Source organism: Triturus cristatus, chromosome 7 (assembly GCF_964204655.1).
Source record: "Triturus cristatus chromosome 7, aTriCri1.1, whole genome shotgun sequence".
NCBI classification, from domain to species: Eukaryota; Metazoa; Chordata; class Amphibia; order Caudata; family Salamandridae; genus Triturus; species Triturus cristatus.
Window position 1 is genome coordinate 324,157,538 of NC_140590.1, and position 25,473 is coordinate 324,183,010.

At 61.0% G+C, this 25,473-nt stretch overlaps 2 protein-coding genes across 8 annotated transcripts in view; both read left to right on the forward strand.

Annotated features, from left to right (window-relative positions):
- The window catches only part of CNOT3 (CCR4-NOT transcription complex subunit 3), a 1,079,590-nt gene that overhangs the window by 237,240 nt on the left and 816,877 nt on the right, over positions 1–25,473 (forward strand). For 4 of the 7 annotated variants that reach the window (XM_085616418.1, XM_085616419.1, XM_085616424.1 and 1 more), the window contains 2 exons: positions 11,429–11,503; positions 12,869–12,936. In XM_085616418.1, the coding sequence (XP_085472544.1) occupies positions 11,479–11,503; positions 12,869–12,936 (93 nt within the window). In that variant the 5' untranslated portion in view covers positions 11,429–11,478. The remainder of the gene's footprint in view (positions 1–11,428; positions 11,504–12,868; positions 12,937–25,473) is intronic. The other 3 variants (XM_085616421.1, XM_085616422.1, XM_085616423.1) reach the window with 1 other exon arrangement.
- On the forward strand, positions 15,367–23,515 carry LOC146809581 (uncharacterized). Its single transcript, XM_085614357.1, has 2 exons — positions 15,367–17,205; positions 22,700–23,515. The coding sequence occupies exons 1-2, from the start codon at positions 16,894–16,896 to the stop codon at positions 23,390–23,392; spliced, it is 1,005 nt and encodes a 334-aa protein (XP_085470483.1). The 5' UTR covers positions 15,367–16,893; the 3' UTR covers positions 23,393–23,515.

The window sequence follows — 25,473 nt, forward strand, 5'->3', positions numbered from 1 at the left end:
ATTCTATGCCACTCCACTGTATGCTACTCTGCGCTGCACTTCTGTAGTAAGTGCCACTGCACTCTACGGCACTCTAATCTGCAAATCTGCACTCTACACCACTGAACTCTTCGGCACTCTACTCTGCACTACTGTATTCTATGCCAGTGCATTTTACGCCACTGAGCTAGACATCACTCCATACTATGCCACTGCACTGCTGCATTTTACGCTGCTAAATTCTTCAACACTGCATTTTCTGCTACTAAATTCTATCCTGCTCCACTCTGATGCTGCATTTTACGCAGCTAAATTCTATGACCCTTCTTGGTGCTGCTCTGGGGCAGCTCCCCCTGGTGCCGCTCTGCACGGTGCCGCTCTGGGGGGCTCCTCAGTCCACTCTGTGCCGCTCCGCGCGACTCCGCTCGTCCCCAGTCCGCTCTGTGCCGCTCCGCGCGACTCCGCTCGTCCCCAGTCCGCTCTGTGCCGCTCCGCGCGACTCCGCGCGTCCCCAGTCCGCTCTGTGCCGCTCCGCGCGACTCCGCGCGTCCCCAGTCCGCTCTGTGCCGCTCCGCGCGACTCCGCTCGTCCCCAGTCCGCTCTGTGCCGCTCCGCGCGACTCCGCTCGTCCCCAGTCCGCTCTGTGCCGCTCCGCGCGACTCCGCTCGTCCCCAGTCCGCTCTGTGCCGCTCCGCGCGACTCCGCTCGTCCCCAGTCCGCTCTGTGCCGCTCCGCGCGACTCCGCTCGTCCCCAGTCCGCTCTGTGCCGCTCCGCGCGACTCCGCTCGTCCCCAGTCCGCTCTGTGCCGCTCCGCGCGACTCCGCTCGTCCCCAGTCCGCTCTGTGCCGCTCCGCGCGACTCCGCTCGTCCCCAGTCCGCTCTGTGCCGCTCCGCGCGACTCCGCTCGTCCCCAGTCCGCTCTGTGCCGCTCCGCGCGACTCCGCTCGTCCCCAGTCCGCTCTGTGCCGCTCCGCGCGACTCCGCTCGTCCCCAGTCCGCTCTGTGCCGCTCCGCGCGACTCCGCTCGTCCCCAGTCCGCTCTGTGCCGCTCCGCGCGACTCCGCTCGTCCCCAGTCCGCTCTGTGCCGCTCCGCGCGACTCCGCTCGTCCCCAGTCCGCTCTGTGCCGCTCCGCGCGACTCCGCTCGTCCCCAGTCCGCTCTGTGCCGCTCCGCGCGACTCCGCTCGTCCCCAGTCCGCTCTGTGCCGCTCCGCGCGACTCCGCTCGTCCCCAGTCCGCTCTGTGCCGCTCCGCGCGACTCCGCTCGTCCCCAGTCCGCTCTGTGCCGCTCCGCGCGACTCCGCTCGTCCCCAGTCCGCTCTGTGCCGCTCCGCGCGACTCCGCTCGTCCCCAGTCCGCTCTGTGCCGCTCCGCGCGACTCCGCTCGTCCCCAGTCCGCTCTGTGCCGCTCCGCGCGACTCCGCTCGTCCCCACTCCGCTCTGTGCCGCTCCGCGCGACTCCGCTCGTCCCCACTCCGCTCGTCCCCACTCCGCTCGTCCCCACTCCGCTCGTCCCCAGTCCGCTCGTCCCCAGTCCGCTCGTCCCCAGTCCGCTCGTCCCCAGTCCGCTCGTCCCCAGTCCGCTCGTCCCCAGTCCGCTCGTCCCCAGTCCGCTCGTCCCCAGTCCGCTCGTCCCCAGTCCGCTCGTCCCCAGTCCGCTCGTCCCCAGTCCGCTCGTCCCCAGTCCGCTCGTCCCCAGTCCGCTCGTCCCCAGTCCGCTCGTCCCCAGTCCGCTCGTCCCCAGTCCGCTCGTCCCCAGTCCGCTCGTCCCCAGTCCGCTCGTCCCCAGTCCGCTCGTCCCCAGTCCGCTCGTCCCCAGTCCGCTCGTCCCCAGTCCGCTCGTCCCCAGTCCGCTCGTCCCCAGTCCGCTCGTCCCCAGTCCGCTCGTCCCCAGTCCGCTCGTCCCCAGTCCGCTCGTCCCCAGTCCGCTCGTCCCCAGTCCGCTCGTCCCCAGTCCGCTCGTCCCCAGTCCGCTCGTCCCCAGTCCGCTCGTCCCCAGTCCGCTCGTCCCCAGTCCGCTCGTCCCCAGTCCGCTCGTCCCCAGTCCGCTCGTCCCCAGTCCGCTCGTCCCCAGTCCGCTCGTCCCCAGTCCGCTCGTCCCCAGTCCGCTCGTCCCCAGTCCGCTCGTCCCCAGTCCGCTCGTCCCCAGTCCGCTCGTCCCCAGTCCGCTCGTCCCCAGTCCGCTCGTCCCCAGTCCGCTCGTCCCCAGTCCGCTCGTCCCCAGTCCGCTCGTCCCCAGTCCGCTCGTCCCCAGTCCGCTCGTCCCCAGTCCGCTCGTCCCCAGTCCGCTCGTCCCCAGTCCGCTCGTCCCCAGTCCGCTCGTCCCCAGTCCGCTCGTCCCCAGTCCGCTCGTCCCCAGTCCGCTCGTCCCCAGTCCGCTCGTCCCCAGTCCGCTCGTCCCCAGTCCGCTCGTCCCCAGTCCGCTCGTCCCCAGTCCGCTCGTCCCCAGTCCGCTCGTCCCCAGTCCGCTCGTCCCCAGTCCGCTCGTCCCCAGTCCGCTCGTCCCCAGTCCGCTCGTCCCCAGTCCGCTCGTCCCCAGTCCGCTCGTCCCCAGTCCGCTCGTCCCCAGTCCGCTCGTCCCCAGTCCGCTCGTCCCCAGTCCGCTCGTCCCCAGTCCGCTCGTCCCCAGTCCGCTCGTCCCCAGTCCGCTCGTCCCCAGTCCGCTCGTCCCCAGTCCGCTCGTCCCCAGTCCGCTCGTCCCCAGTCCGCTCGTCCCCAGTCCGCTCGTCCCCAGTCCGCTCGTCCCCAGTCCGCTCGTCCCCAGTCCGCTCGTCCCCAGTCCGCTCGTCCCCAGTCCGCTCGTCCCCAGTCCGCTCGTCCCCAGTCCGCTCGTCCCCAGTCCGCTCGTCCCCAGTCCGCTCGTCCCCAGTCCGCTCGTCCCCAGTCCGCTCGTCCCCAGTCCGCTCGTCCCCAGTCCGCTCGTCCCCAGTCCGCTCGTCCCCAGTCCGCTCGTCCCCAGTCCGCTCGTCCCCAGTCCGCTCGTCCCCAGTCCGCTCGTCCCCAGTCCGCTCGTCCCCAGTCCGCTCGTCCCCAGTCCGCTCGTCCCCAGTCCGCTCGTCCCCAGTCCGCTCGTCCCCAGTCCGCTCGTCCCCAGTCCGCTCGTCCCCAGTCCGCTCGTCCCCAGTCCGCTCGTCCCCAGTCCGCTCGTCCCCAGTCCGCTCGTCCCCAGTCCGCTCGTCCCCAGTCCGCTCGTCCCCAGTCCGCTCGTCCCCAGTCCGCTCGTCCCCAGTCCGCTCGTCCCCAGTCCGCTCGTCCCCAGTCCGCTCGTCCCCAGTCCGCTCGTCCCCAGTCCGCTCGTCCCCAGTCCGCTCGTCCCCAGTCCGCTCGTCCCCAGTCCGCTCGTCCCCAGTCCGCTCGTCCCCAGTCCGCTCGTCCCCAGTCCGCTCGTCCCCAGTCCGCTCGTCCCCAGTCCGCTCGTCCCCAGTCCGCTCGTCCCCAGTCCGCTCGTCCCCAGTCCGCTCGTCCCCAGTCCGCTCGTCCCCAGTCCGCTCGTCCCCAGTCCGCTCGTCCCCAGTCCGCTCGTCCCCAGTCCGCTCGTCCCCAGTCCGCTCGTCCCAGTCCGCTCGTCCCCAGTCCGCTCGTCCCCAGTCCGCTCGTCCCCAGTCCGCTCGTCCCCAGTCCGCTCGTCCCCAGTCCGCTCGTCCCCAGTCCGCTCGTCCCCAGTCCGCTCGTCCCCAGTCCGCTCGTCCCCAGTCCGCTCGTCCCCAGTCCGCTCGTCCCCAGTCCGCTCGTCCCCAGTCCGCTCGTCCCCAGTCCGCTCGTCCCCAGTCCGCTCGTCCCCAGTCCGCTCGTCCCCAGTCCGCTCGTCCCCAGTCCGCTCGTCCCCAGTCCGCTCGTCCCCAGTCCGCTCGTCCCCAGTCCGCTCGTCCCCAGTCCGCTCGTCCCCAGTCCGCTCGTCCCAGTCCGCTCGTCCAGTCCGCTCGTCCCCAGTCCGCTCGTCCCCAGTCCGCTCGTCCAGTCCGCTCGTCCCCAGTCCGCTCGTCCCCAGTCCGCTCGTCCCCAGTCCGCTCGTCCCAGTCCGCTCGTCCCCAGTCCGCTCGTCCCCAGTCCGCTCGTCCCCAGTCCGCTCGTCCCCAGTCCGCTCGTCCCAGTCCGCTCGTCCCCAGTCCGCTCGTCCCCAGTCCGGCTCGTCCCCAGTCCGCTCGTCCCCAGTCCGCTCGTCCCCAGTCCGCTCGTCCCCAGTCCGCTCGTCCCCAGTCCGCTCGTCCCCAGTCCGCTCGTCCCCAGTCCGCTCGTCCCCAGTCCGCTCGTCCCCAGTCCGCTCGTCCCCAGTCCGCTCGGTGCCGCTCCGCGCGACTCCGCTCGTCCCCAGTCCGCGCGTCCCCAGTCCGCGCGTCCCCAGTCCGCTCGTCCCCAGTCCGCTCGTCCCCAGTCCGCTCGTCCCCAGTCCGCTCGTCCCCAGTCCGCTCGTCCCCAGTCCGCTCGTCCCCAGTCCGCTCGTCCCCAGTCCGCTCGTCCCCAGTCCGCTCGTCCCCAGTCCGCTCGTCCCCAGTCCGCTCGTCCCCAGTCCGCTCGTCCCCAGTCCGCTCGTCCCCAGTCCGCTCGTCCCCAGTCCGCTCGTCCCCAGTCCGCTCGTCCCCAGTCCGCTCGTCCCCAGTCCGCTCGTCCCCAGTCCGCTCGTCCCCAGTCCGCTCGTCCCCAGTCCGCTCGTCCCCAGTCCGCTCGTCCCCAGTCCGCTCGTCCCCAGTCCGCTCGTCCCCAGTCCGCTCGTCCCCAGTCCGCTCGTCCCCAGTCCGCTCGTCCCCAGTCCGCTCGTCCCCAGTCCGCTCGTCCCCAGTCCGCTCGTCCCCAGTCCGCTCGTCCCCAGTCCGCTCGTCCCCAGTCCGCTCGTCCCCAGTCCGCTCGTCCCCAGTCCGCTCGTCCCCAGTCCGCTCGTCCCCAGTCCGCTCGTCCCCAGTCCGCTCGTCCCCAGTCCGCTCGTCCCCAGTCCGCTCGTCCCCAGTCCGCTCGTCCCCAGTCCGCTCGTCCCCAGTCCGCTCGTCCCCAGTCCGCTCGTCCCCAGTCCGCTCGTCCCCAGTCCGCTCGTCCCCAGTCCGCTCGTCCCCAGTCCGCTCGTCCCCAGTCCGCTCGTCCCCAGTCCGCTCGTCCCCAGTCCGCTCGTCCCCAGTCCGCTCGTCCCCAGTCCGCTCGTCCCCAGTCCGCTCGTCCCCAGTCCGCTCGTCCCCAGTCCGCTCGTCCCCAGTCCGCTCGTCCCCAGTCCGCTCGTCCCCAGTCCGCTCGTCCCCAGTCCGCTCGTCCCCAGTCCGCTCGTCCCCAGTCCGCTCGTCCCCAGTCCGCTCGTCCCCAGTCCGCTCGTCCCCAGTCCGCTCGTCCCCAGTCCGCTCGTCCCCAGTCCGCTCGTCCCCAGTCCGCTCGTCCCCAGTCCGCTCGTCCCCAGTCCGCTCGTCCCCAGTCCGCTCGTCCCCAGTCCGCTCGTCCCCAGTCCGCTCGTCCCCAGTCCGCTCGTCCCCAGTCCGCTCGTCCCCAGTCCGCTCTGTGCCGCTCCGCGCGACTCCGCTCGTCCCCAGTCCGCTCTGTGCCGCTCCGCGCGACTCCGCGCGTCCCCAGTCCGCTCTGTGCCGCTCCGCGCGACTCCGCGCGTCCCCAGTCCGCTCTGTGCCGCTCGTCCCCGCTCCGCTCTGTGCCGCTCGTCCCCGCTCCGCTCGTCCCCGCTCCGCTCTGTGCCGCTCGTCCCCGCTCCGCTCGTCCCCGCTCCGCTCTGTGCCGCTCGTCCCCGCTCCGCTCGTCCCCGCTCCGCTCTGTGCCGCTCGTCCCCGCTCCGCTCTGTGCCGCTCGTCCCCGCTCCGCTCTGTGCCGCTCGTCCCCGCTCCGCTCTGTGCCGCTCGTCCCCGCTCCGCTCGTCCCCGCTCCGCTCTGTGCCGCTCGTCCCCGCTCCGCTCGTCCCCGCTCCGCTCTGTGCCGCTCGTCCCCGCTCGCTCGTCCCCGCTCCGCTCTGTGCCGCTCGTCCCCGCTCCGCTCTGTGCCGCTCGTCCCCGCTCCGCTCTGTGCCGCTCGTCCCCGCTCCGCTCTGTGCCGCTCGTCCCCGCTCCGCTCTGTGCCGCTCGTCCCCGCTCCGCTCTGTGCCGCTCGTCCCCGCTCCGCTCTGTGCCGCTCGTCCCCGCTCCGCTCTGTGCCGCTCGTCCCCGCTCCGCTCTGTGCCGCTCGTCCCCGCTCCGCTCTGTGCCGCTCGTCCCCGCTCCGCTCTGTGCCGCTCGTCCCCGCTCCGCTCTGTGCCGCTCGTCCCCGCTCCGCTCTGTGCCGCTCGTCCCCGCTCCGCTCTGTGCCGCTCGTCCCCGCTCCGCTCTGTGCCGCTCGTCCCCGCTCCGCTCTGTGCCGCTTGTCCCCGCTCCGCTCTGTGCCGCTCGTCCCCGCTCCGCTCTGTGCCGCTCGTCCCCGCTCCGCTCTGTGCCGCTCGTCCCCGCTCCGCTCTGTGCCGCTCGTCCCCGCTCCGCTCTGTGCCGCTCGTCCCCGCTCCGCTCTGTGCCGCTCGTCCCCGCTCCGCTCTGTGCCGCTCGTCCCCGCTCCGCTCTGTGCCGCTCGTCCCCGCTCCGCTCTGTGCCGCTCGTCCCCGCTCCGCTCTGTGCCGCTCGTCCCCGCTCCGCTCTGTGCCGCTCGTCCCCGCTCCGCTCGTCCCCGCTCGTCCCCGCTCCGCTCGTCCCCGCTCCGCTCTGTGCCGCTCGTCCCCGCTCCGCTCGTCCCCGCTCCGCTCGTCCCCGCTCCGCTCTGTGCCGCTCGTCCCCGCTCCGCTCGTCCCCGCTCCGCTCTGTGCCGCTCGTCCCCGCTCCGCTCTGTGCCGCTCGTCCCCGCTCCGCTCGTCCCCGCTCCGCTCTGTGCCGCTCGTCCCCGCTCCGCTCGTCCCCGCTCCGCTCTGTGCCGCTCGTCCCCGCCTCCGCTCGTCCCCGCTCCGCTCTGTGCCGCTCGTCCCCGCTCCGCTCGTCCCCGCTCCGCTCTGTGCCGCTCGTCCCCGCTCCGCTCGTCCCCGCTCCGCTCTGTGCCGCTCGTCCCCGCTCCGCTCTGTGCCGCTCGTCCCCGCTCCGCTCTGTGCCGCTCGTCCCCGCTCCGCTCTGTGCCGCTCGTCCCCGCTCCGCTCGTCCCCGCTCCGCTCGTCCCCGCTCCGCTCTGTGCCGCTCGTCCCCGCTCCGCTCTGTGCCGCTCGTCCCCGCTCCGCTCTGTGCCGCTCGTCCCCGCTCCGCTCGTCCCCGCTCCGCTCTGTGCCGCTCGTCCCCGCTCCGCTCGTCCCCGCTCCGCTCTGTGCCGCTCGTCCCCGCTCCGCTCTGTGCCGCTCGTCCCCGCTCCGCTCGTCCCCGCTCCGCTCTGTGCCGCTCGTCCCCGCTCCGCTCGTCCCCGCTCCGCTCTGTGCCGCTCGTCCCCGCTCCGCTCGTCCCCGCTCCGCTCTGTGCCGCTCGTCCCCGCTCCGCTCTGTGCCGCTCGTCCCCGCTCCGCTCGTCCCCGCTCCGCTCTGTGCCGCTCGTCCCCGCTCCGCTCGTCCCCGCTCCGCTCGTCCCCGCTCCGCTCTGTGCCGCTCGTCCCCGCTCCGCTCGTCCCCGCTCCGCTCTGTGCCGCTCGTCCCCGCTCCGCTCGTCCCCGCTCCGCTCTGTGCCGCTCGTCCCCGCTCCGCTCGTCCCCGCTCCGCTCTGTGCCGCTCGTCCCCGCTCCGCTCGTCCCCGCTCCGCTCTGTGCCGCTCGTCCCCGCTCCGCTCGTCCCCGCTCCGCTCTGTGCCGCTCGTCCCCGCTCCGCTCGTCCCCGCTCCGCTCTGTGCCGCTCGTCCCCGCTCCGCTCGTCCCCGCTCCGCTCGTCCCCGCTCCGCGCCGCTCGTCCCCGCTCCGCTCGTCCCCGCTCCGCGCCGCTCGTCCCCACTCCGCTCGTCCCCGCTCCGCGCCGCTCGTCCCCACTCCGCTCGTCCCCGCTCCGCGCCGCTCGTCCCCACTCCGCTCGTCCCCGCTCCGCGCCGCTCGTCCCCACTCCGCTCCGTGCCGCTCGTCCCCGCTCCGCGCCGCTCGTCCCCACTCCGCTCGTCCCCGCTCCGCGCCGCTCGTCCCCACTCCGCTCGTCCCCGCTCCGCGCCGCTCGTCCCCACTCCGCTCGTCCCCGCTCCGCGCCGCTCGTCCCCACTCCGCTCGTCCCCGCTCCGCGCCGCTCGTCCCCACTCCGCTCGTCCCCGCTCCGCGCCGCTCGTCCCCACTCCGCTCCGCGCCGCTCGTCCCCACTCCGCGCCGCTCGTCCCCACTCCGCTCCGCGCCGCTCGTCCCCACTCCGCTCCGCTCGTCCCCACTCCGCGCCGCTCGTCCCCACTCCGCTCCGCGCCGCTCGTCCCCACTCCGCTCCGCGCCGCTCGTCCCCACTCCGCTCCGCGCCGCTCGTCCCCACTCCGCTCCGCGCCGCTCGTCCCCACTCCGCTCCGTGCCGCTCGTCCCCACTCCGCTCCGTGCCGCTCGTCCCCACTCCGCTCCGTGCCGCTCGTCCCCACTCCGCTCCGCGCCGCTCGTCCCCACTCCGCTCCGTGCCGCTCGTCCCCACTCCGCTCCGCGCCGCTCGTCCCCACTCCGCTCCGCGCCGCTCGTCCCCACTCCGCTCCGCGCCGCTCGTCCCCACTCCGCTCCGCGCCGCTCGTCCCCACTGCGCTCCGTGCCGCTCGTCCCCACTCCGCTCCGTGCCGCTCGTCCCCACTCCGCTCCGTGCCGCTCGTCCCCACTCCGCTCTGTGCCGCTCGTCCCCACTCCGCTCTGTGCCGCTCGTCCCCACTCCGCTCTGTGCCGCTCGTCCCCGCTCCGCTCCGTGCCGCTCGTCCCCGCTCCGCTCTGTGCCGCTCGTCCCCGCTCCGCTCTGTGCGACTCCGCTCGTCCCCGCTCCGCTCTGTGCCGCTCCGCGCGACTCCGCTCGTCCCCGCTCCGCTCTGTGCCGCTCCGCGCGACTCCGCTCGTCCCCGCTCCGCTCTGTGCCGCTCCGCGCGTCTCCGCTCGTCCCCGCTCCGCTCCGCTCTGTGCCGCTCGTCCCCACTCCGCTCGTCCCCACTCCGCTCGTCCCCGCTCCGCTCCGCGCCGCTCGTCCCCACTCCGCTCGTCCCCGCTCCGCGCCGCTCGTCCCCACTCCGCTCGTCCCCGCTCCGCGCCGCTCGTCCCCACTCCGCTCGTCCCCGCTCCGCGCCGCTCGTCCCCACTCCGCTCGTCCCCGCTCCGCGCCGCTCGTCCCCACTCCGCTCGTCCCCGCTCCGCGCCGCTCGTCCCCACTCCGCTCGTCCCCGCTCCGCGCCGCTCGTCCCCACTCCGCTCGTCCCCGCTCCGCGCCGCTCGTCCCCACTCCGCTCGTCCCCGCTCCGCGCCGCTCGTCCCCACTCCGCTCCGCGCCGCTCGTCCCCACTCCGCTCCGCGCCGCTCGTCCCCACTCCGCGCCGCTCGTCCCCACTCCGCTCCGCGCCGCTCGTCCCCACTCCGCTCCGCTCGTCCCCACTCCGCTCCGCGCCGCTCGTCCCCACTCCGCTCCGCGCCGCTCGTCCCCACTCCGCTCCGCGCCGCTCGTCCCCACTCCGCTCCGCGCCGCTCGTCCCCACTCCGCTCCGTGCCGCTCGTCCCCACTCCGCTCCGTGCCGCTCGTCCCCACTCCGCTCCGTGCCGCTCGTCCCCACTCCGCTCCGTGCCGCTCGTCCCCACTCCGCTCCGTGCCGCTCGTCCCCACTCCGCTCCGTGCCGCTCGTCCCCACTCCGCTCCGTGCCGCTCGTCCCCACTCCGCTCCGTGCCGCTCGTCCCCACTCCGCTCCGTGCCGCTCGTCCCCACTCCGCTCCGTGCCGCTCGTCCCCACTCCGCTCCGTGCCGCTCGTCCCCACTCCGCTCCGTGCCGCTCGTCCCCACTCCGCTCTGTGCCGCTCGTCCCCACTCCGCTCTGTGCCGCTCGTCCCCACTCCGCTCTGTGCCGCTCGTCCCCACTCCGCGCGACTCCGCTCTAAACCACACATTTTTAGCCATGCTTAACAGCCACGCTGGTGTATAACATGACAAAAGCATTTTAGCTTTGCCAATAGCCCTTACATAGTTAAGGCCTATTGACTTTGCCAATGCTTGTTGCATTTCGGGCACCCTATCTCGTGTGTAACAAGGTGTACTCGGGAGTGACTTTTTAAATATTTAAAAGCCGGTTTTCTGGCCTGTCAAAAATGTTTATTTTGTCAGATTTTACCGTTTTTATAGGCTGCTGCAGTCAGGCTACACATGGTAAGCCTGAAGATATGTTTTAAAGGCAGACTGTGAATGGCACAATTGGTGCTGCAATCCATAGTTGACATTTAAATGGGTGCTTTAGGTACACCATATACTAGTGACTCATAGGCAAGTTAAATGTTTCAGTCAGCCAATTATTAACCATGTTTAACGAGGGAGAGCCGGTACTTTACTCCTGTTTGGCAGGGGGTGAAAGTGCAGGGTTTTAAGGCCAGCAAAAATGGGGTCGAAAAAAGTGAAAAATCGGGGATGACGATTCAAAAAAGTATTTATTTACATTCCCTAACCGGCTTAACCTCGCTACGCTAATACACTCGCACATTTATACACACTCAGTGCAACAGAACTTCCAGGTTTCTCAAAACCAAGTAAGTGATATTACATAAAAATGAAAGTTCCTAAAATATACAAAATGCAATGCACGATAAACCTCCACATCAAATCAAACACTTTACAGTGAAAGCTGAATTTTATTGTTTGACCCATTGCTTGTTTTTTTCAATTGCTTGGTTCTATTATTCCCCTTTTAGTTTTGCTTTTGTTTTCAGATTATTCACTTTCCCCTTTCTGGAAGGTTTTGGTACCTTGCTTTCTTTTTTTTCTACATTTGAGGGAGGCATGCAGGATGAACGTTAATGCGAGCACAGTTTAAACACCCAAATGAGATGAGGAGTTCTCTGAATGAGTGCTAGTGACTTCATTTTGTAGTAGCTGTAAAATTACCCACATTCACCATTTTAGATCTTGTCGGGTGCCAATATTTTCTGATTTCCTTTTAATATGTCAAACTTTTTTCTCCTTTGTGAGGCTTGGCTGTTGGAAATTACTTTTGCAAGTTCCACAAAAAGCCCAATTCTGAAGTAAACAGGTGACAACTTTCTTCTGGTAGCTTCTTCTGTTGTAAACAGTCGTCTTTGTTGGGTGTCCTTTATGCACTTTGCACCGTTTTCTTTTTGCAAAACTAAGGATGCTCGGTTTCAGGAGAAAGTCTGTCTTTGAAGCAACCAAATGTATAGCGTTTTGCGAAGTATGGAAGCATTTAAAGCAAAGTGTCAGTTTTTTTAATAGTTCTGATGGCAGATTAATATAAAAAAGCCATGGCTAGCCTGATTAAAGTGTTTTTGGAAATTGCCTTGTTGAAATGCTCGAAGTGCGTCTGTGATTGTCTGCTTCTCTCAAAGGTAGGGTTTAAAGTGAAGTTGGTCTCGTCTGATTTCAGCCATTCAACAGCCTTAACCTCTGCCTTTCTTTTCAGCGTTGTAGATTTTTAAAGTATGAAGAGAGTCCGACTCTAGTGAAGGAAATATGGCGGATAAAAGAAAATTACAAGGTAGGGTTCATTTCTACACCATTCAGTTAGTGGGTTAGCCTTTATGCCTGCCTACATTTCATTTTTCCTACTGCTCTGCCCTGAATGTACAGTATTTTGGTTAACCACCTCTCCCTCCCTCCCTCCCCCTGCCCCAATTGGCCACCCCTCCCTCCCGCCCCGGTTGCCCACCCCTCCCTCCCGCCCCGGTTGCCCACCCCTCCCTCCCGCCCCGGTTGCCCACCCCTCCCTCCCTTCTGCCCCAGTTGACCAGCCCACCCTCCCTTCTGCCCCAGTTGACCAGCCCTCCCTCCCACCCTCCCTTCTGCCCCAGTTGACCAGCCCTCCCTCTCACCCTCCCTTCTGCCCCAGTTGACCAGCCCTCCCTCCCACCCTCCCTTCTGCCCCAGTTGACCAGCCCTCCCTCCCACCCTCCCTTCTGCCCCAGTTGACCAGCCCTCCCTCCCACCCTCCCTTCTGCCCCAGTTGACCAGCCCTCCCTCCCACCCTCCCTTCTGCCCCAGTTGACCAGCCCTCCCTCCCACCCTCCCTTCTGCCCCAGTTGACCAGCCCTCCCTCCCACCCTCCCTTCTGCCCCAGTTGACCAGCCCTCCCTCCCACCCTCCCGTCTGCCCCAGTTGACCAGCCCTCCCTCCCACCCTCCCGTCTGCCCCAGTTGACCAGCCCTCCCTCCCACCCTCCCGTCTGCCCCAGTTGACCAGCCCTCCCTCCCACCCTCCCTTCTGCCCCAGTTGACCAGCCCTCCCTCCCACCCTCCCTTCTGCCCCAGTTGACCAGCCCTCCCTCCCACCCTCCCTTCTGCCCCAGTTGGCCAGCCCTCCCTCCCACCCTCCCTTCTGCCCCAGTTGACCAACCCTCCCACCCACCCTCCCTTTTCTGCCCCAGTTGACCAGCCTCCCCTCCCGTCCTCCCTCTTGCCCCGGTTAATCACCCCTCCCTCCTTCCCTGCCTCGGCTACCCTCATCCCCTCCCGTCTCGGTTGACCACTCCTCCCTTCTGCCCAATTTACCAGCCCTCCCTCCCACCCTACACCCCCTGTTTACCACATCAACCCCCCTCCCAGCCCAGGTGCACCACTACTCCCTCCCAATGGTTGACTACCCCGGTTGACTACCCCTCCCATCCTCCCTCCTGCCCCGATTGACTAGCCCTACCCTTCCTCCTTTGACCTCCTTCCTTTGACCTCCCTACACCTTAGCGCAAAAGCTACTTACGAACGAAGGCCTGGTTGCCTGCCCCGTCACCACTGTCCCATTCTATGCATAGCTCAGATTTAATGCTCATGTGAGATATGGCACTGTGATGTTTTACTCCGCAAGGTGCTAAGGGACATGTCTCTTTTCTTGGTTATAACTTTTCCACCAGGAGAGATCGATCGTTGTTTGAAAAAAGTGTCTGAAGGAGTGGAACAGTTTGAAGACATCTGGCAGAAGGTAAGGTGCTATAATAAAATGGAAGGTCAAGGTCCCAGAAGGCTTTGCTCTCTTATACATTTCTGGAACGTGTCCGGTAAGGGAGGTCCCAATCTTCCCCATGAGTAGATCCATACTGCTGAGTATTACAAGATGTCCCTTTTCAGGTTTATGTACATAATTGTTTGTTTGCAGCAGGGCAGTACATTTGATTAGCTGTAGTGAACCTTCCTGATTGAACTTCTATGGTGTTAGGACCAGGCAAATTGAAGGAATGCTTTATTCACGTTTGTGAACTTTCATTTTGCTCACTCATTGTGGATGTGTAAATTGCAACCTGCTGCATTAGAAAGACTAACATGTTCTAGCTACCAAACAAGAATTTTCATTTCTATTAAGGACATGGAGATGAGGATTGTGCAATTGCTTTCTTGCAGCCAACCATGTTACAGGAAACAAAAAACTAAAAGTCCAAAGTAGCAAAGAACTACAAAACCATTGTATCCTGTTAAAGGTGGTAACCTAGTTTCTGTAGTAGGGGATCTCTGTGTATAGTCATGTGCGGGGACCCCGGAGCAATAAAAATAATCTCTTAAGTTGCCAAGCCATGCAGACCTGCATCTACACTTAAGAGAGAATTTCAAAGACAGATAATGCAGCCTATATCCACAGGCTACACTGTCCAGTACTTCAACTAGAAAATTCCACCAACATCCACAAACAGCACTGCCTGCCCAGCTTTTTCCACAGAGAAAAACCTGCCTCTACCAGCAAAAGCCTCTGGAATGATAGAGAGGGAGGAATGGACAGACAAGCCCCATAGGCTGCCATTATGTGGCTCAGAACAGGATACTGTGCCTTTAAGAAAACTTTCCAGGACTTTTCCAGTATCCCAGAATGCACAGCAGGTCCCTTTTTACTTTCAGTTCTTTTTTCCGGCTCCTGCTAGCAGGACCCTGGAGCATTGAGCTCTCCCTTTTCAAGGGTTTATTTGGATTTGTTCACTTTTCAAGTGCTATATTTAGTACCTTGTTGCCTTCCTTCTTGTGTGTGCTCTGCGTGGTCAACATGCCTGGCTTGTTTGACAGGTGCCTAGAGTGCGAGAGAAAGAAGGCCAAGTCGGACCCACACAGGGTGTGCAACGTCTGCCTTCCCCAGTCCCATGTCCCAGAGGAGTGTGAGATTTGCCAATCCCTCTCAGCCAGGACTCTGAAGGAAGGGATGAAGATCAGGCTCCTAGGCCTGGAGGACAGAAGGCTGAGGGCACAAGGTGGGTCAGGACGGGCTGATTCTGCCCATGCTGAGGCCCCTGGGGGGCTCCCCAGGGGTAGGAAGCCCAGCAAACGTCCCCATTTGCCGTCGACGTCGACTACGGCGTCTAGGGGGATGGCTGCAGTCTGCTCACCGTCTCCCCAGGGCTCTGGGGAGAAACGGCGTCGACGCTCGCCGTCGAGGGAGCTGAGCAGCCTGCAGTCGACGACATCAGCATCTTTGTTGACGCCGTCTACTTCTCCGTCGAGTCATCGGCGTCGAGAACAGCTCTGGCGTAGGCGCTCGCCGTCGAGGCGAGGTCGCCGTTCGCCATCGGCGAAGAGGAGACGGTCGCCGTCGAGGGGATCCCCGACGTCGAGGACCGGTCCCAGGCGTTTGCCGTCGAGGAGGCGTTTGCCGTCGAGGAGGCGTTTGCCGTCACCGAGGCAGCGCAGGAGGAGTCCTGACGCCGGGAGTTCCTCGGGGTCACGAGGGGAGAGAATGGAGTCACCGGGCTCGGTGTACTCAGTGGTGTATACTCCTCCTAAGCCGAGGTCGCCACCCTTTCCTCCTTTGCCAAGGGAGCCCTCACCGCCACCACCGCCGCCGCCTCCTCCTCCTCCTCCTCCTCACATTCCGCCTCACACACCGTCGGGCCCACCTGTGGCCCCGCCACGGTCGGTGTCGTTGCTTCTGTATCCGACGCCTCCGAAGAGAACTCCGAGGCGGCCGCAGCCAAGCAGATCGCGCTCCCGCTCCGGACGGAGAGGAAGGTCACGGAGCCGTGGACGGGCATCGTCGACATCTGGGCGACGCCGCAGGAGGCGCAGCGCCAGATCCCGCACCCAATTGTCTGTCAGGGACTACTCGCCGACGCTGTCGGACTCGCCAAGGACGGGAGTATCGCCTGTCGACGATATAGTCTCCTTCCAGGAGGTGCTACTGAGGTGTGCGGCCAAACTAGGGATCACGGTGACGGTGCCAACACCTACGACGTCCGTGATCTTCGAGACGCTGCACCAGAAGCACTTGTCTCGCCCCCTGCTGCCACTAGTGCCGGGATTGGTGGAGCCAACTACGGAGTTGTTCCTCACTCCGGCGGTAACTAAACCAGCTGCCTCTAGGCTCCTGAAAAAGTATCGGGCGCATGAATCGGACCCCACCTTTCTGAGAATGGACCCGAAACCGGACTCGGTCATTGTGACGGCGGCAAGGAAGCAGCATGCTACCACTCCTTCCTCGACAGTGCCGCCTGATAAGGATAGCTGTTGGCTAGATTCGGGGGGCGGAAAGGTCTGTGGGACGGCTTCTACCACCATGAAGGCGGCAAGTGCCGGGGCTCTTGCGCTATGACCGTGCCCTGTGGGAGTCTCTCCAGCAGTACGCGGAGCTGCTGCCTTGCGACAAGAAGGAGGACTTTCTAGAGACTTTGCGTGAGGGGATGCTGGTGTTGAACCAGATTATCAGCGTGGCGGCCGATGTGTCTCTGTTAGCGGCACACGGATATTGTCATGGCATCCACCAACGGCGTCACGCGTGGCTTCGCCTTACCTCCCTCAAACCGGAGGCCCAGCAAAGAGTGGCCAACCTGCCTTTCTCGGGGGAGACCCTGTTCGGCAAGCATGCGGACGACGAAATGGCCCGCATGAAGACAGAGGCAGAGACCCTGACTGCTGTCGGGTTAGAGAAGCCTGAGAGGAAAAAGCGCCCGTTCCAGAGACGGTTCGGGGCGGCAGGTAGAGGGTGTGGGCAGGCCTTGGGACAGCAGCAAAAACAGCAGCAGCAGTTCCGGAAACCCTTCCAGAAGCGCCAGAAGGGTAGAGGAGGCCAGCAGTCCGCTACAGCGACCAAGGGCCCGGCTGGGTCTCAGCCCTGAGCGATTACTTCCCCTGCAACCGTTAGCTACTCCAGTGGGGGGAAGCGTTCAATTTTTTTCTGGCAGAGGGGAGAAAAATTACTCTGGACAAGTGGGTGCTGAATATTGTTTGCAATGGATACAGTCTTCGGTTCATCAGCCCGCCTCCAGCGATTCCGCCGGTAAGCTCACAGTATCAACTGCGAGAGCTCCAGACGGAGGCAGACATCCTGTTGAGGAAAAAGGCGGTGGAAGACGTACCTCTGTCTCAAAGGGGGAGAGGTCTGTACTCTCGGTTCTTCCTGGTTCGCAAGAAGGACAAGAACGAGTTCAGGCTCACTCTGGATTTGCGGCAAGCAAACAAATGGATTCGCAGAGAGAAATTCCGCATGCTATCATTGCATCAGATTTACCCTCAGCTGCAACGGGGAGACTTGCTCTGTGCCATAGACCTACAGGATGCATACTTCCATGTGCCCATTGCACGGAAGCACAGGAAGTTCCTGCGGTTCCAAGTCGGCACCAATCATTATCAATACACAGTACTGCCATTTGTTATGTTATGTTAAAAGAAATTTGTAACGCGCGCTATCACCATAGGTTTCTTGGCGCTCAATTGACCGGTAGCGTGATCCAGGAGAGAGGGTTAGTCATATGCAGAACGGAAGAGCAAAGTTTTTAAAAGTCTACGGAAGGAATCATACTGAGGACAGAGACGGAGTGAAGGTGGTAGGGAGTTCCAGGTAGAGGAAGCCTGAACTGAAAAACTCGAGCCACCGTGCTTTTTCCTTTTAAATTTGGGGACCTCAAGGAGATTGAGAGAAGCTGAGCGAAGGGCCCTAGAGGGAGTATAGCGAGTCAAGCACGAGGAGATGAACGCAGGGGCTGCATTCGAGAGGGCGCCCAGGACCTTCTCGAAGTGCATGGCGGTGGTAGCTGCACACCTGCGGAGGAACAAGGTGTTTGTCTACCCGTACCTGGACGATTGGTTGATCAAGGCCGCCTCCTTCTCGGAAGCACAAGCACACTTCCAGAAGACGTGCGTTCTCTTGAACAAGCTGGGGTTGCACGTCAACATGTCCGAGTCTGTCCCGACTCCGGTCCAGTGCATACAGTACTTGGGGGCCTCCATCCATGCGCTGTCAGCAAGCGTGTCTCCTTCGGAGGATAGACTGTTTTGCAGCGTGAATCTTTCTGGATTCACTATGCTGTGCATTATTCCGCGATCTTGTGGTTGGGTCCGGATTCGTAGTCTTTTCTTTGTTTTTTTTTTTTTTTTTTTGTAGCCCAGGTGGGCGTCGACGTCCACCATTTGGTGCACCTCCCGTGACGTCGTCGTGCTTCCTGCGGAAGTCCCACCTTTGGGGCGCCATCTTCAGATTCTTTTTTCCGCCGTTGGGTCTGGATCGTCATCGGGAAGCTCCAGAAGTTCACTCGGAGGAAGAAGGAAGAAAAGCGAGTTTCATCGATAGAATCAAGAGAAGACATCAGGAAAGAACAGATTTCGACAGGAACGCGAAGAAAGAAGACCAGCGAGCCTTTTTCTTCGACAACCTTGGAGAATGCACGCTCAGAGACCCTGAGCGAAATGGACAAGACGCCATTCAAGTTCTGCCCAAACTGCCACCACAAGTTCGCGCAGAAAGACCTGCATCCGGTCTGCAACCTCTGCCTACCGGTGGATCATCAGAGTATCGACTGCAACGCCTGCTCAGTCTTCGCGCCGAAGACACTCAGGGTGAGAGAGAGGCAGAGGAGAGCCAACGCCAACATGGAGGGCCAAGGAAAACCCCCGACACTCTACGCGCTGGGCCTCGACACGGACGACGAGGACAACGTCGCCGAGGCAGCCGAAAACTTCACGGTCGTAGAGACCGACAAGAAGAAAGAAGACGAGGTAAGAGAATCGTCGAGCGCAAATCAAAAAACACCTCGAAAAAACGAGGGTGACTCGAGAAAAACTGAGTCAAGGTCCACGAAGGGAGCCCCGGCGCCGAAAACTTCGACGTCCAAAGGGGGAACTTCGGACAAAAGGCCCAGCGGATCCTTACAAAAGGACTCCCTGGCGCAGAAAGACGCCGAAAGGCAAGGGTCGTCGAAATCATCCCATGAAACGGGCCGATCGACGCAGAAAGAGCGTTCGACGTCGACGCAAGTTTCATCGAAAAGGCCCGCGGTCGACGCCGAAAGCATCTCCGAAATGGAGAAAAAGAAGAGGCGGCTCGAGGCCGAAATGGAGAACATCCTTCAAAGGAAGAAGGAGTTCGACGCCAGGATGAAGGAATTCAAGATTCCAACGGTTTCAGCGGCGGACGTCGTCGAAGTCGAGGAGGAGTTCGACGCCGAAGGGCTGACAAGGGACCTCGAAGAGGAAGAGGAGCCCTATTATGAGGAAGAAGCCGAGGAAGAAGACCAACAATCGTTCTTCGAATCGGCGACATCTACCGGCAACGACGTCGAATGGCAAGATCTCGACACCGAAAACCCGGAGGAGGCCGTGGACACGTACCCCTCGAGGCCTTCGCCACCAGACGACATCGGGGTGTACAATATGGTGGTGAAGAGCGCAGCAATGGCCTTCGGCGTCAAGCTCGACGAGGAGAGGCCGAAAGCAGATTTTCTCGTCGAGACACTGCTCCCCATCCAGACTAGGAGCCAGTTCCTCCCCATGCTACAAAGCGTGATGAACCAGGGGAGAGAAGCCTTCAAGGAGCCTGCCACCTGTCGGTCGATCACGCCCAGGACAGAGAAAAAGTATAAACACTCCTCCCTGGACCCACCTTACATCAAGGGTAGCGTCACCGCAGACTCCATCATTGCCTCCACGGCCAGGAGAAGGGCCAACGTGCCAGCAACCTCGGGCCCACCTCCAGATAAAGAGAGCAGGAGAATCGACCTCACAGGCAGAAAGGTCGAGAGGAACGCCGCAATGCACTGGCGCATGGCGAATTCAAATGCACTCCTAAATAGACACCAGTACCAACACTGGGATGAAATGGGGGAGCTAGTAAAGCACCTCCCCGAAGAATACCGCCAGAGAGCCTCTCACCTGGTAGATGAAGGCAAGAACATCGCCAACTCCTGTATAAAGACGGCGTTGGATGGGGCAGAGACTTCAGCAAGACTCATGGCCATAGGGGTCACAGAAAGGAGGCATGCATGGCTAAGAATCTCGGGATTCAAACCGGAAGTGCAGAACAACATCCTGGGCACTCCCTTCAACGGAGAGACACTGTTCGGAGCAACGGTGGACGAGAAGCTCACCCAGCTCAAGAAGGAGAACGAGACGGCGAGGTCCATGGGGGCCCTGCAGCTGAGGGGAATGAGACGAGGAAATCCCTCGAGGAGACCCTACGGTAGGGGTGGAAGCCAACAGGGGACGTCGCACCAGGCGTTCCAACAAGGTCAGCAGGGCGAAGGTCACGGACAAAGTCAGCAGAAGCAAAGCTGGCAATATCAACCTCGGGGCCAGTCCTTTCGAGGGAGAGGGAACGGACGTGGCCAAAGGAGGAGAGGGGGCGATCAGCCCTCCTCGAAGTGACTCAGCACGCAAGAAGACGCCCACCCTCGTCAGGCCCCCAAGGGTGAGGCGCAAAAAGGTGTCATCAGGGGGAAGAGAAGATCCAAGAGCCTACGAGCATACGTCACCGGTAGGCGGAAGGCTGAGGTTCTACCTTCAGGAGTGGCGGCGCATAACCACAGACAAGTGGATACGGAACATCGTGCAGTACGGATACTGCGTAGACTTGGAGAAAAGACCTCCAAACAGAAAGCCGAAGGAAAGACAGAGATCGGCCCAAGAACTGGCAATACTCAGAGAAGAAACAAGGAAACTCCTGCAAAAGGGAGCCATAGAGACAGTGCCGTTCAGGGAACGCAACAAAGGGGTCTACTCAAACTACTTCGTGGTTCCGAAGGTAGACGGAGACCTCAGACCCATACTGGACCTCCGGTACCTAAACAAGTTCGTCAAAACACAAAGGTTCAAAATGACTTCACTGCAGGAGGTACTGCCACAGATAAGAGAAGGGGACTTCATGGTCACCGTGGACCTCAAGGATGCCTACCTTCACATCCCAATAAACAGAAGGCACAAGGGCCTTCTAAGATTCAACATCGAACAGGAACACTACCAGTTCACAACCCTGGCCTTCGGATTAAAATCAGCGCCAAGGGTCTTTACAAAATGCCTGTCGGCGGTAGCGGCACACCTACGAAAGCAGGGCATACACGTATACCCCTACTTGGACGACTGGCTGGTCAAGGCAAACTCACGCGAGAAGTGCGAGAGGCACGCAAAACGCGTAACGGACACCCTCACAAATCTGGGATTTTCCATCCACTGGGGAAAATCATCGCTGGAACCGGAGCAGGTAAAGATTTTCCTGGGGGCACAGATCAACTCCCTCAACAGTACAGTAGTGCCCAGCGACAGGAGGACAGATGCCCTACTGAAGGAGACGCAGCTCTACCAGAAGGGGCGAGCTCTGACAGTGAGGGCGGTGAGCAAGATGATGGGGATGATGGCGTCCTGTATCCAGCTGGTGCCGAATGTACGCCTGCACATGAGACCATTCCAGGAATGGCTGCAACAGCAATGGTCACAAGCAAACGGAAGTTGGGAGGATCTAGTGGTTGTTACGCACGCAGTGCAGGAGGAGATAACTTGGTGGAACAGAGACAACATAACAACAGGGAGAAGCCTGACACCACCAAGCCCAACAGTGACCATTACCACGGACGCATCGCAGATGGGATGGGGAGCGCACATGGACAACCTCAGAGTGAGGGGTCTATGGGCTCCGGCAGACGCGGTCCGCCACATCAACTACCTCGAGTTGAAAACAATACTGCTAGCCCTGAAGGCATTCCAGAGACACCTGTGCGGGCAGAGGGTGTTGGTGCAGACAGACAACACCACGGCGATGTTCTACATCAACAAACAAGGGGGGACACAGTCGTTTCCCCTCTCATCCCTAGCTCAGGAGATTTGGAGATGGGCCATACCTCTCAGGATAGATCTACTGGCAATTCACCTACCGGGGAAGGACAATGTGGAGGCAGACTGGCTGAGCAGGCAGACCTCAGCATCGCACGAGTGGGAGCTCAATGGCCAGGAAACGGAGAAACTCTTCCGGAGATGGGGGACTCCCACAATAGACCTTTTTGCAACACGCCACAATGCAAAATGCCAAAGCTTCGCGTCCAGGCAACCAGATCAGCAATCCAAGGGAAATGCCCTATGGATAAGCTGGTCGAGGACATTTGCCTACGCCTTTCCACCGATACCCCTGTTGCACAGAGTGCTCGACAAGTGCAGAACCAGCAACATGACTCTGATCCTGGTGGCCCCACAGTGGGCGAGGCAGACATGGTTCTCACAGATTCAAGAAATGGCGCAAGGCAATCCGTACAGGTTCGAGCGAAGAAAAGACCTGCTCTCAATGCAAAACGGGGAGGTCCTGCACCCAGAGCCAGAGACCCTCAACCTAGCAGCATGGCTCCTGAAGACCTAGAGTTCGCACACCTAAGGTTACCTCAGAGCACTATGCGAGTGCTACGGGAGGCAAGGAAACCTACTACAAGAAAGTGCTACAGCGCAAAGTGGAAGAGATTCACGGTGTGGTGCAGGAAGAAGGGCCTGCACAACATAATGACAAGAGACTCAACGGTGCTGAGGTACCTCACACACCTTCTAAAGAGTAACCTCTGCTCGAGCTCCCTAAGGGTGCACCTAGCAGCGATCGTTGCCTACACCAGAGGTGAGAAGGGTGGAAGTTTCTTCAGCTCGCAGGTGGTGAAGAGATTCATGGAGGGAGCCAAAAGAATGGCACCCCCGAAAAGGTTGCCGCCGCCGGCATGGAATTTAAACGTGGTTCTGACGGAGCTCATGAAGGCGCCGTTTGAACCCATTCACAAGGCCAATCTACAAATGTTGACGATGAAGACTGCCTTTCTAGTGGCCATAACCTCACTACGCAGAGTGAGCGAGCTTCAAGCACTAACGCTACAGGAGCCCTACATTCAAATTCACAAGGACAGGGTAGTCCTGAGGACGGACCCACACTTCATGCCCAAGGTAGTGTTGGCGTTTCACATGAATCAGAGTATACAGATACCGAGTTTCTTCCAAAACCCGACTACAAATGCAGAAAAGGCCCTGCACACCCTCGATGCCAGAAGAGCGGTGATGCACTACATTGAAAGAACCAAAGAACTCAGGAAGTCGAAGCAGCTGTTTGTGTCCTTTGCTACTAGCTTCATGGGTAGACCAGTGACCAAGGGCACCATCGCTAGGTGGATTGCCCTCACTATCCAATTCTGTCACAAACAGGCTGGACAGGAGCTAACGGAGGGGCCACAAGCTCACTCCACAAGGAAGAAGGGGGCCACAGTTGCCTTCCTGGCAAACACGCCCATCCAAGACATTTGTCTCGCAGCAACTTGGGCATCTGTGCACACGTTCACAAAGCACTACTGCGTGGACATTCAAATGAATAAGGAAGCACAGGTCGGACAGAAGGTGCTACAACACATTTTCAACGACCAGCGATCATCTTCCACCCAGCCACCACAAAAATAGGAAAACCGCTACAAAATCTATGCACAGCATAGTGAATCCAGAAAGATTCACGCTGCAAAACGAAAAGTTTCTTACCTGTCGGTGTAGTTTTGCAGCTTGAAGATCTTTCTGGATTCACTAGCGAACCCACCCACCTCCGCCAGGAAGATGAGGCTGGAGGAAGAGGGGGTGAAATGGATAGGATCAAAAAAGTGGATACGTACAGAAATATGGACAAAAGGATTAATCAATCGCCTAGGGTTAAAAAAAAAAAAAAAAAAAAAACGGGGAAAAAAGAACCCGAAGATGGCGCCCCAAAGGTGGGACTTCCGCAGGAAGCACGACGACGTCACGGGAGGTGCACCAAATGGTGGACGTCGACGCCCACCTGGGCTACAAAAAAAAAAACAAAAACAAAGAAAAGACTACGAATCCGGACCCAACCACAAGATCGCGGAATAATGCACAGCATAGTGAATCCAGAAAGATCTTCAAGCTGCAAAACTACACCGACAGGTAAGAAACTTTTCGTTATCACTCCTTCGGAAGGCTCCGGCTCTTATGACCGCCCGATCGACGACAGTGAGGAAGGTGTCTTCGCTGCTGGGATCGATGGCCTCGTGTATCTTCCTCACTCCTCAGGCACGGCTGCACATGAGACCACTGCAGGAATGCTTGGAGGATCAGAGGACAGGTTCTTGGGACGACAAGATACGGCTGTCTCTGCATGCTCTTCAGTCGCTGAAGTGGTGGTGTTCGGTGGAAAATCTCCTCAGGGGGGTTCCCTTCCACAAGGACATTCCCACTGAGAGGATTGTGACGGATGCGTCTCTCCAAGGCTGGGGAGCGCATTCCGGAGACTTACAGATACAGGGAAAGTGGTCCCCGTTGGAGTCGACGTACCACTTCAATTTCTTGGAACTCAGAGCCGTTTACTTGGCATTGAAGGCCTTCCAGACCGACTCACTGCTGGTACAGACGGACAATACAACCACGATGTATTACCTCAACAAGCAGGGGGGGTCGAGATCACGCACTCTGTCGCAGGAGGAGCAGTCGATCTGGCACTGGCTTCTGGCCCGAGGACTGATGATTACGGCCAAGCATCTGCCAGGTGTGCAGAATGTTCAGGCGGACGCACTGAGCAGACTGTTTCAGGAAAACCACGAATGGTTCATAAACGACGAAGTACTAGGGGACATCTTCGCAAGGTGGGGGACTCCAGACGTAGATCTGTTCGCCACCGCCGAAAACAGCAAATGCCGAGACTTCGCATCCAGGTACTACCAGCGGGGGACGCTGGGGAATGCGCTATGGATCGACTGGTCGAACAGCTTTCTGTACGCTTTTCCACCCATTCTCCTGATTCCGGCGGTACTCATCAAGCTGTCCCGGTCCGGGGCGCGGATGATCCCGATTGCCCCGGAATGGCCCAGACAGTGGTGGTTCACATACCTGCTTCACCGGTCTCTCCTTCCTCACATACAGCTGCCGTGCAGGCCGGACCTTCTCACGAAGTTCGGGGGGGCAGTTGGTGCATCCCAACCTCTCGTCTTTGAGTTTGGCCGCATGGCTCCTGAGAGAGTGCAATATGGCCATTTGAATCTACCAGCAGATTGTATGGATATACTGAAGGAGGCTAAGCGACCTTCCACTAGGACGTCCTATGCTTACAAGTGGAAGAGATTCTGCATCTGGTGCAAGTCCAAGAACTTTGACCCGACGACATGTAAGGAAGATGTCATCCTTCTGTACCTTTTGCATTTGGCGCAGTCTGGCCTTAATTTCCATTCCATTAAGGTTCATCTCGATGCTTTGACTGCTTACAGGAAATGCCCTTCACAGACTTTCTTCTTTCAGATCTCTGTGATCAAGAATTTTTTGGAAGGCTTGAAGAAGGTGTTCCCTCCTGTCAGACTTCCCTCGCCTTCGTGGGAATTGAATGTGGTGCTGTCCAGATTGATGAAGGAGCTTTTTGAACCTATTCACAAGGCTTTGTTGCAGCACCTGTCCTGGAAGGCGGCGTTCCTAGTGGCCATTACATCGGCCCGCAGGGTGAGTTAACTTCAGGCGTTGTGTTGCCAAGAACCTTATACGGTGTTTCATGCTGCTAAGGTTGTTATGCGTACTCACCCTAAATTTCTTCCTAAGGTTATATCTGATTTTCATGTCAACCAGACCATAACTTTACGTACTTTTTTCAGACTCCCTCTTCTCTGGCGGAAAGGTCTCTACATTCCCTGGACGTTAGGAGGGTGTTGGAAGTTTTATCTTGATAAGACCAAAGATATTCGTAGGTCAGACCAATTGTTTATCAATTATGGATCAGTCAGGACCGGTCTTGCTACCTCCAAACAGTCCATCTCTCGGTGGATTGTGTCCTGTATACAATTGTTACCAAAAGGCTAATAAGACCTTAGGGGGTAAACCTAAGGCTCATTCCACCAGGGGCAAAGCTGCCACGGCTGCTTTGCTGCGTAATGTTCCGATGGCAGAAATCTGCAAGGCGGCCACTTGGAGGTCGGTCCATACCTTTGCTAAGCATTACTGTCTGGACACAGATGCCAGGGCAGATGCTCAGGTTGGGCAGGCTTCGCTGTGAAATTAGTTCGCACAGTAGTGGTATTATTTTGTAGTCTTCGCCACCGCCGCTTTGGTGTGGGGATGGGCTTGCCATTCTATTCACTAGATTATGACTATACACAGAGATCCCCTACTACAGAAGGAGTAGTTTCTTTTCTGTAACTCCAGTTCTGTAGTAGGGGTATCTCTGTTATAGTCATAAGCGCCCGCCCTCCTCCCCGGTGGAGAGATAAATGTTAATGTAAGGAATGCTACAGGTCTGGCGTGCTACGCCTTCAAAAAGAACTGAAAGTAAAAGGGACCTGCT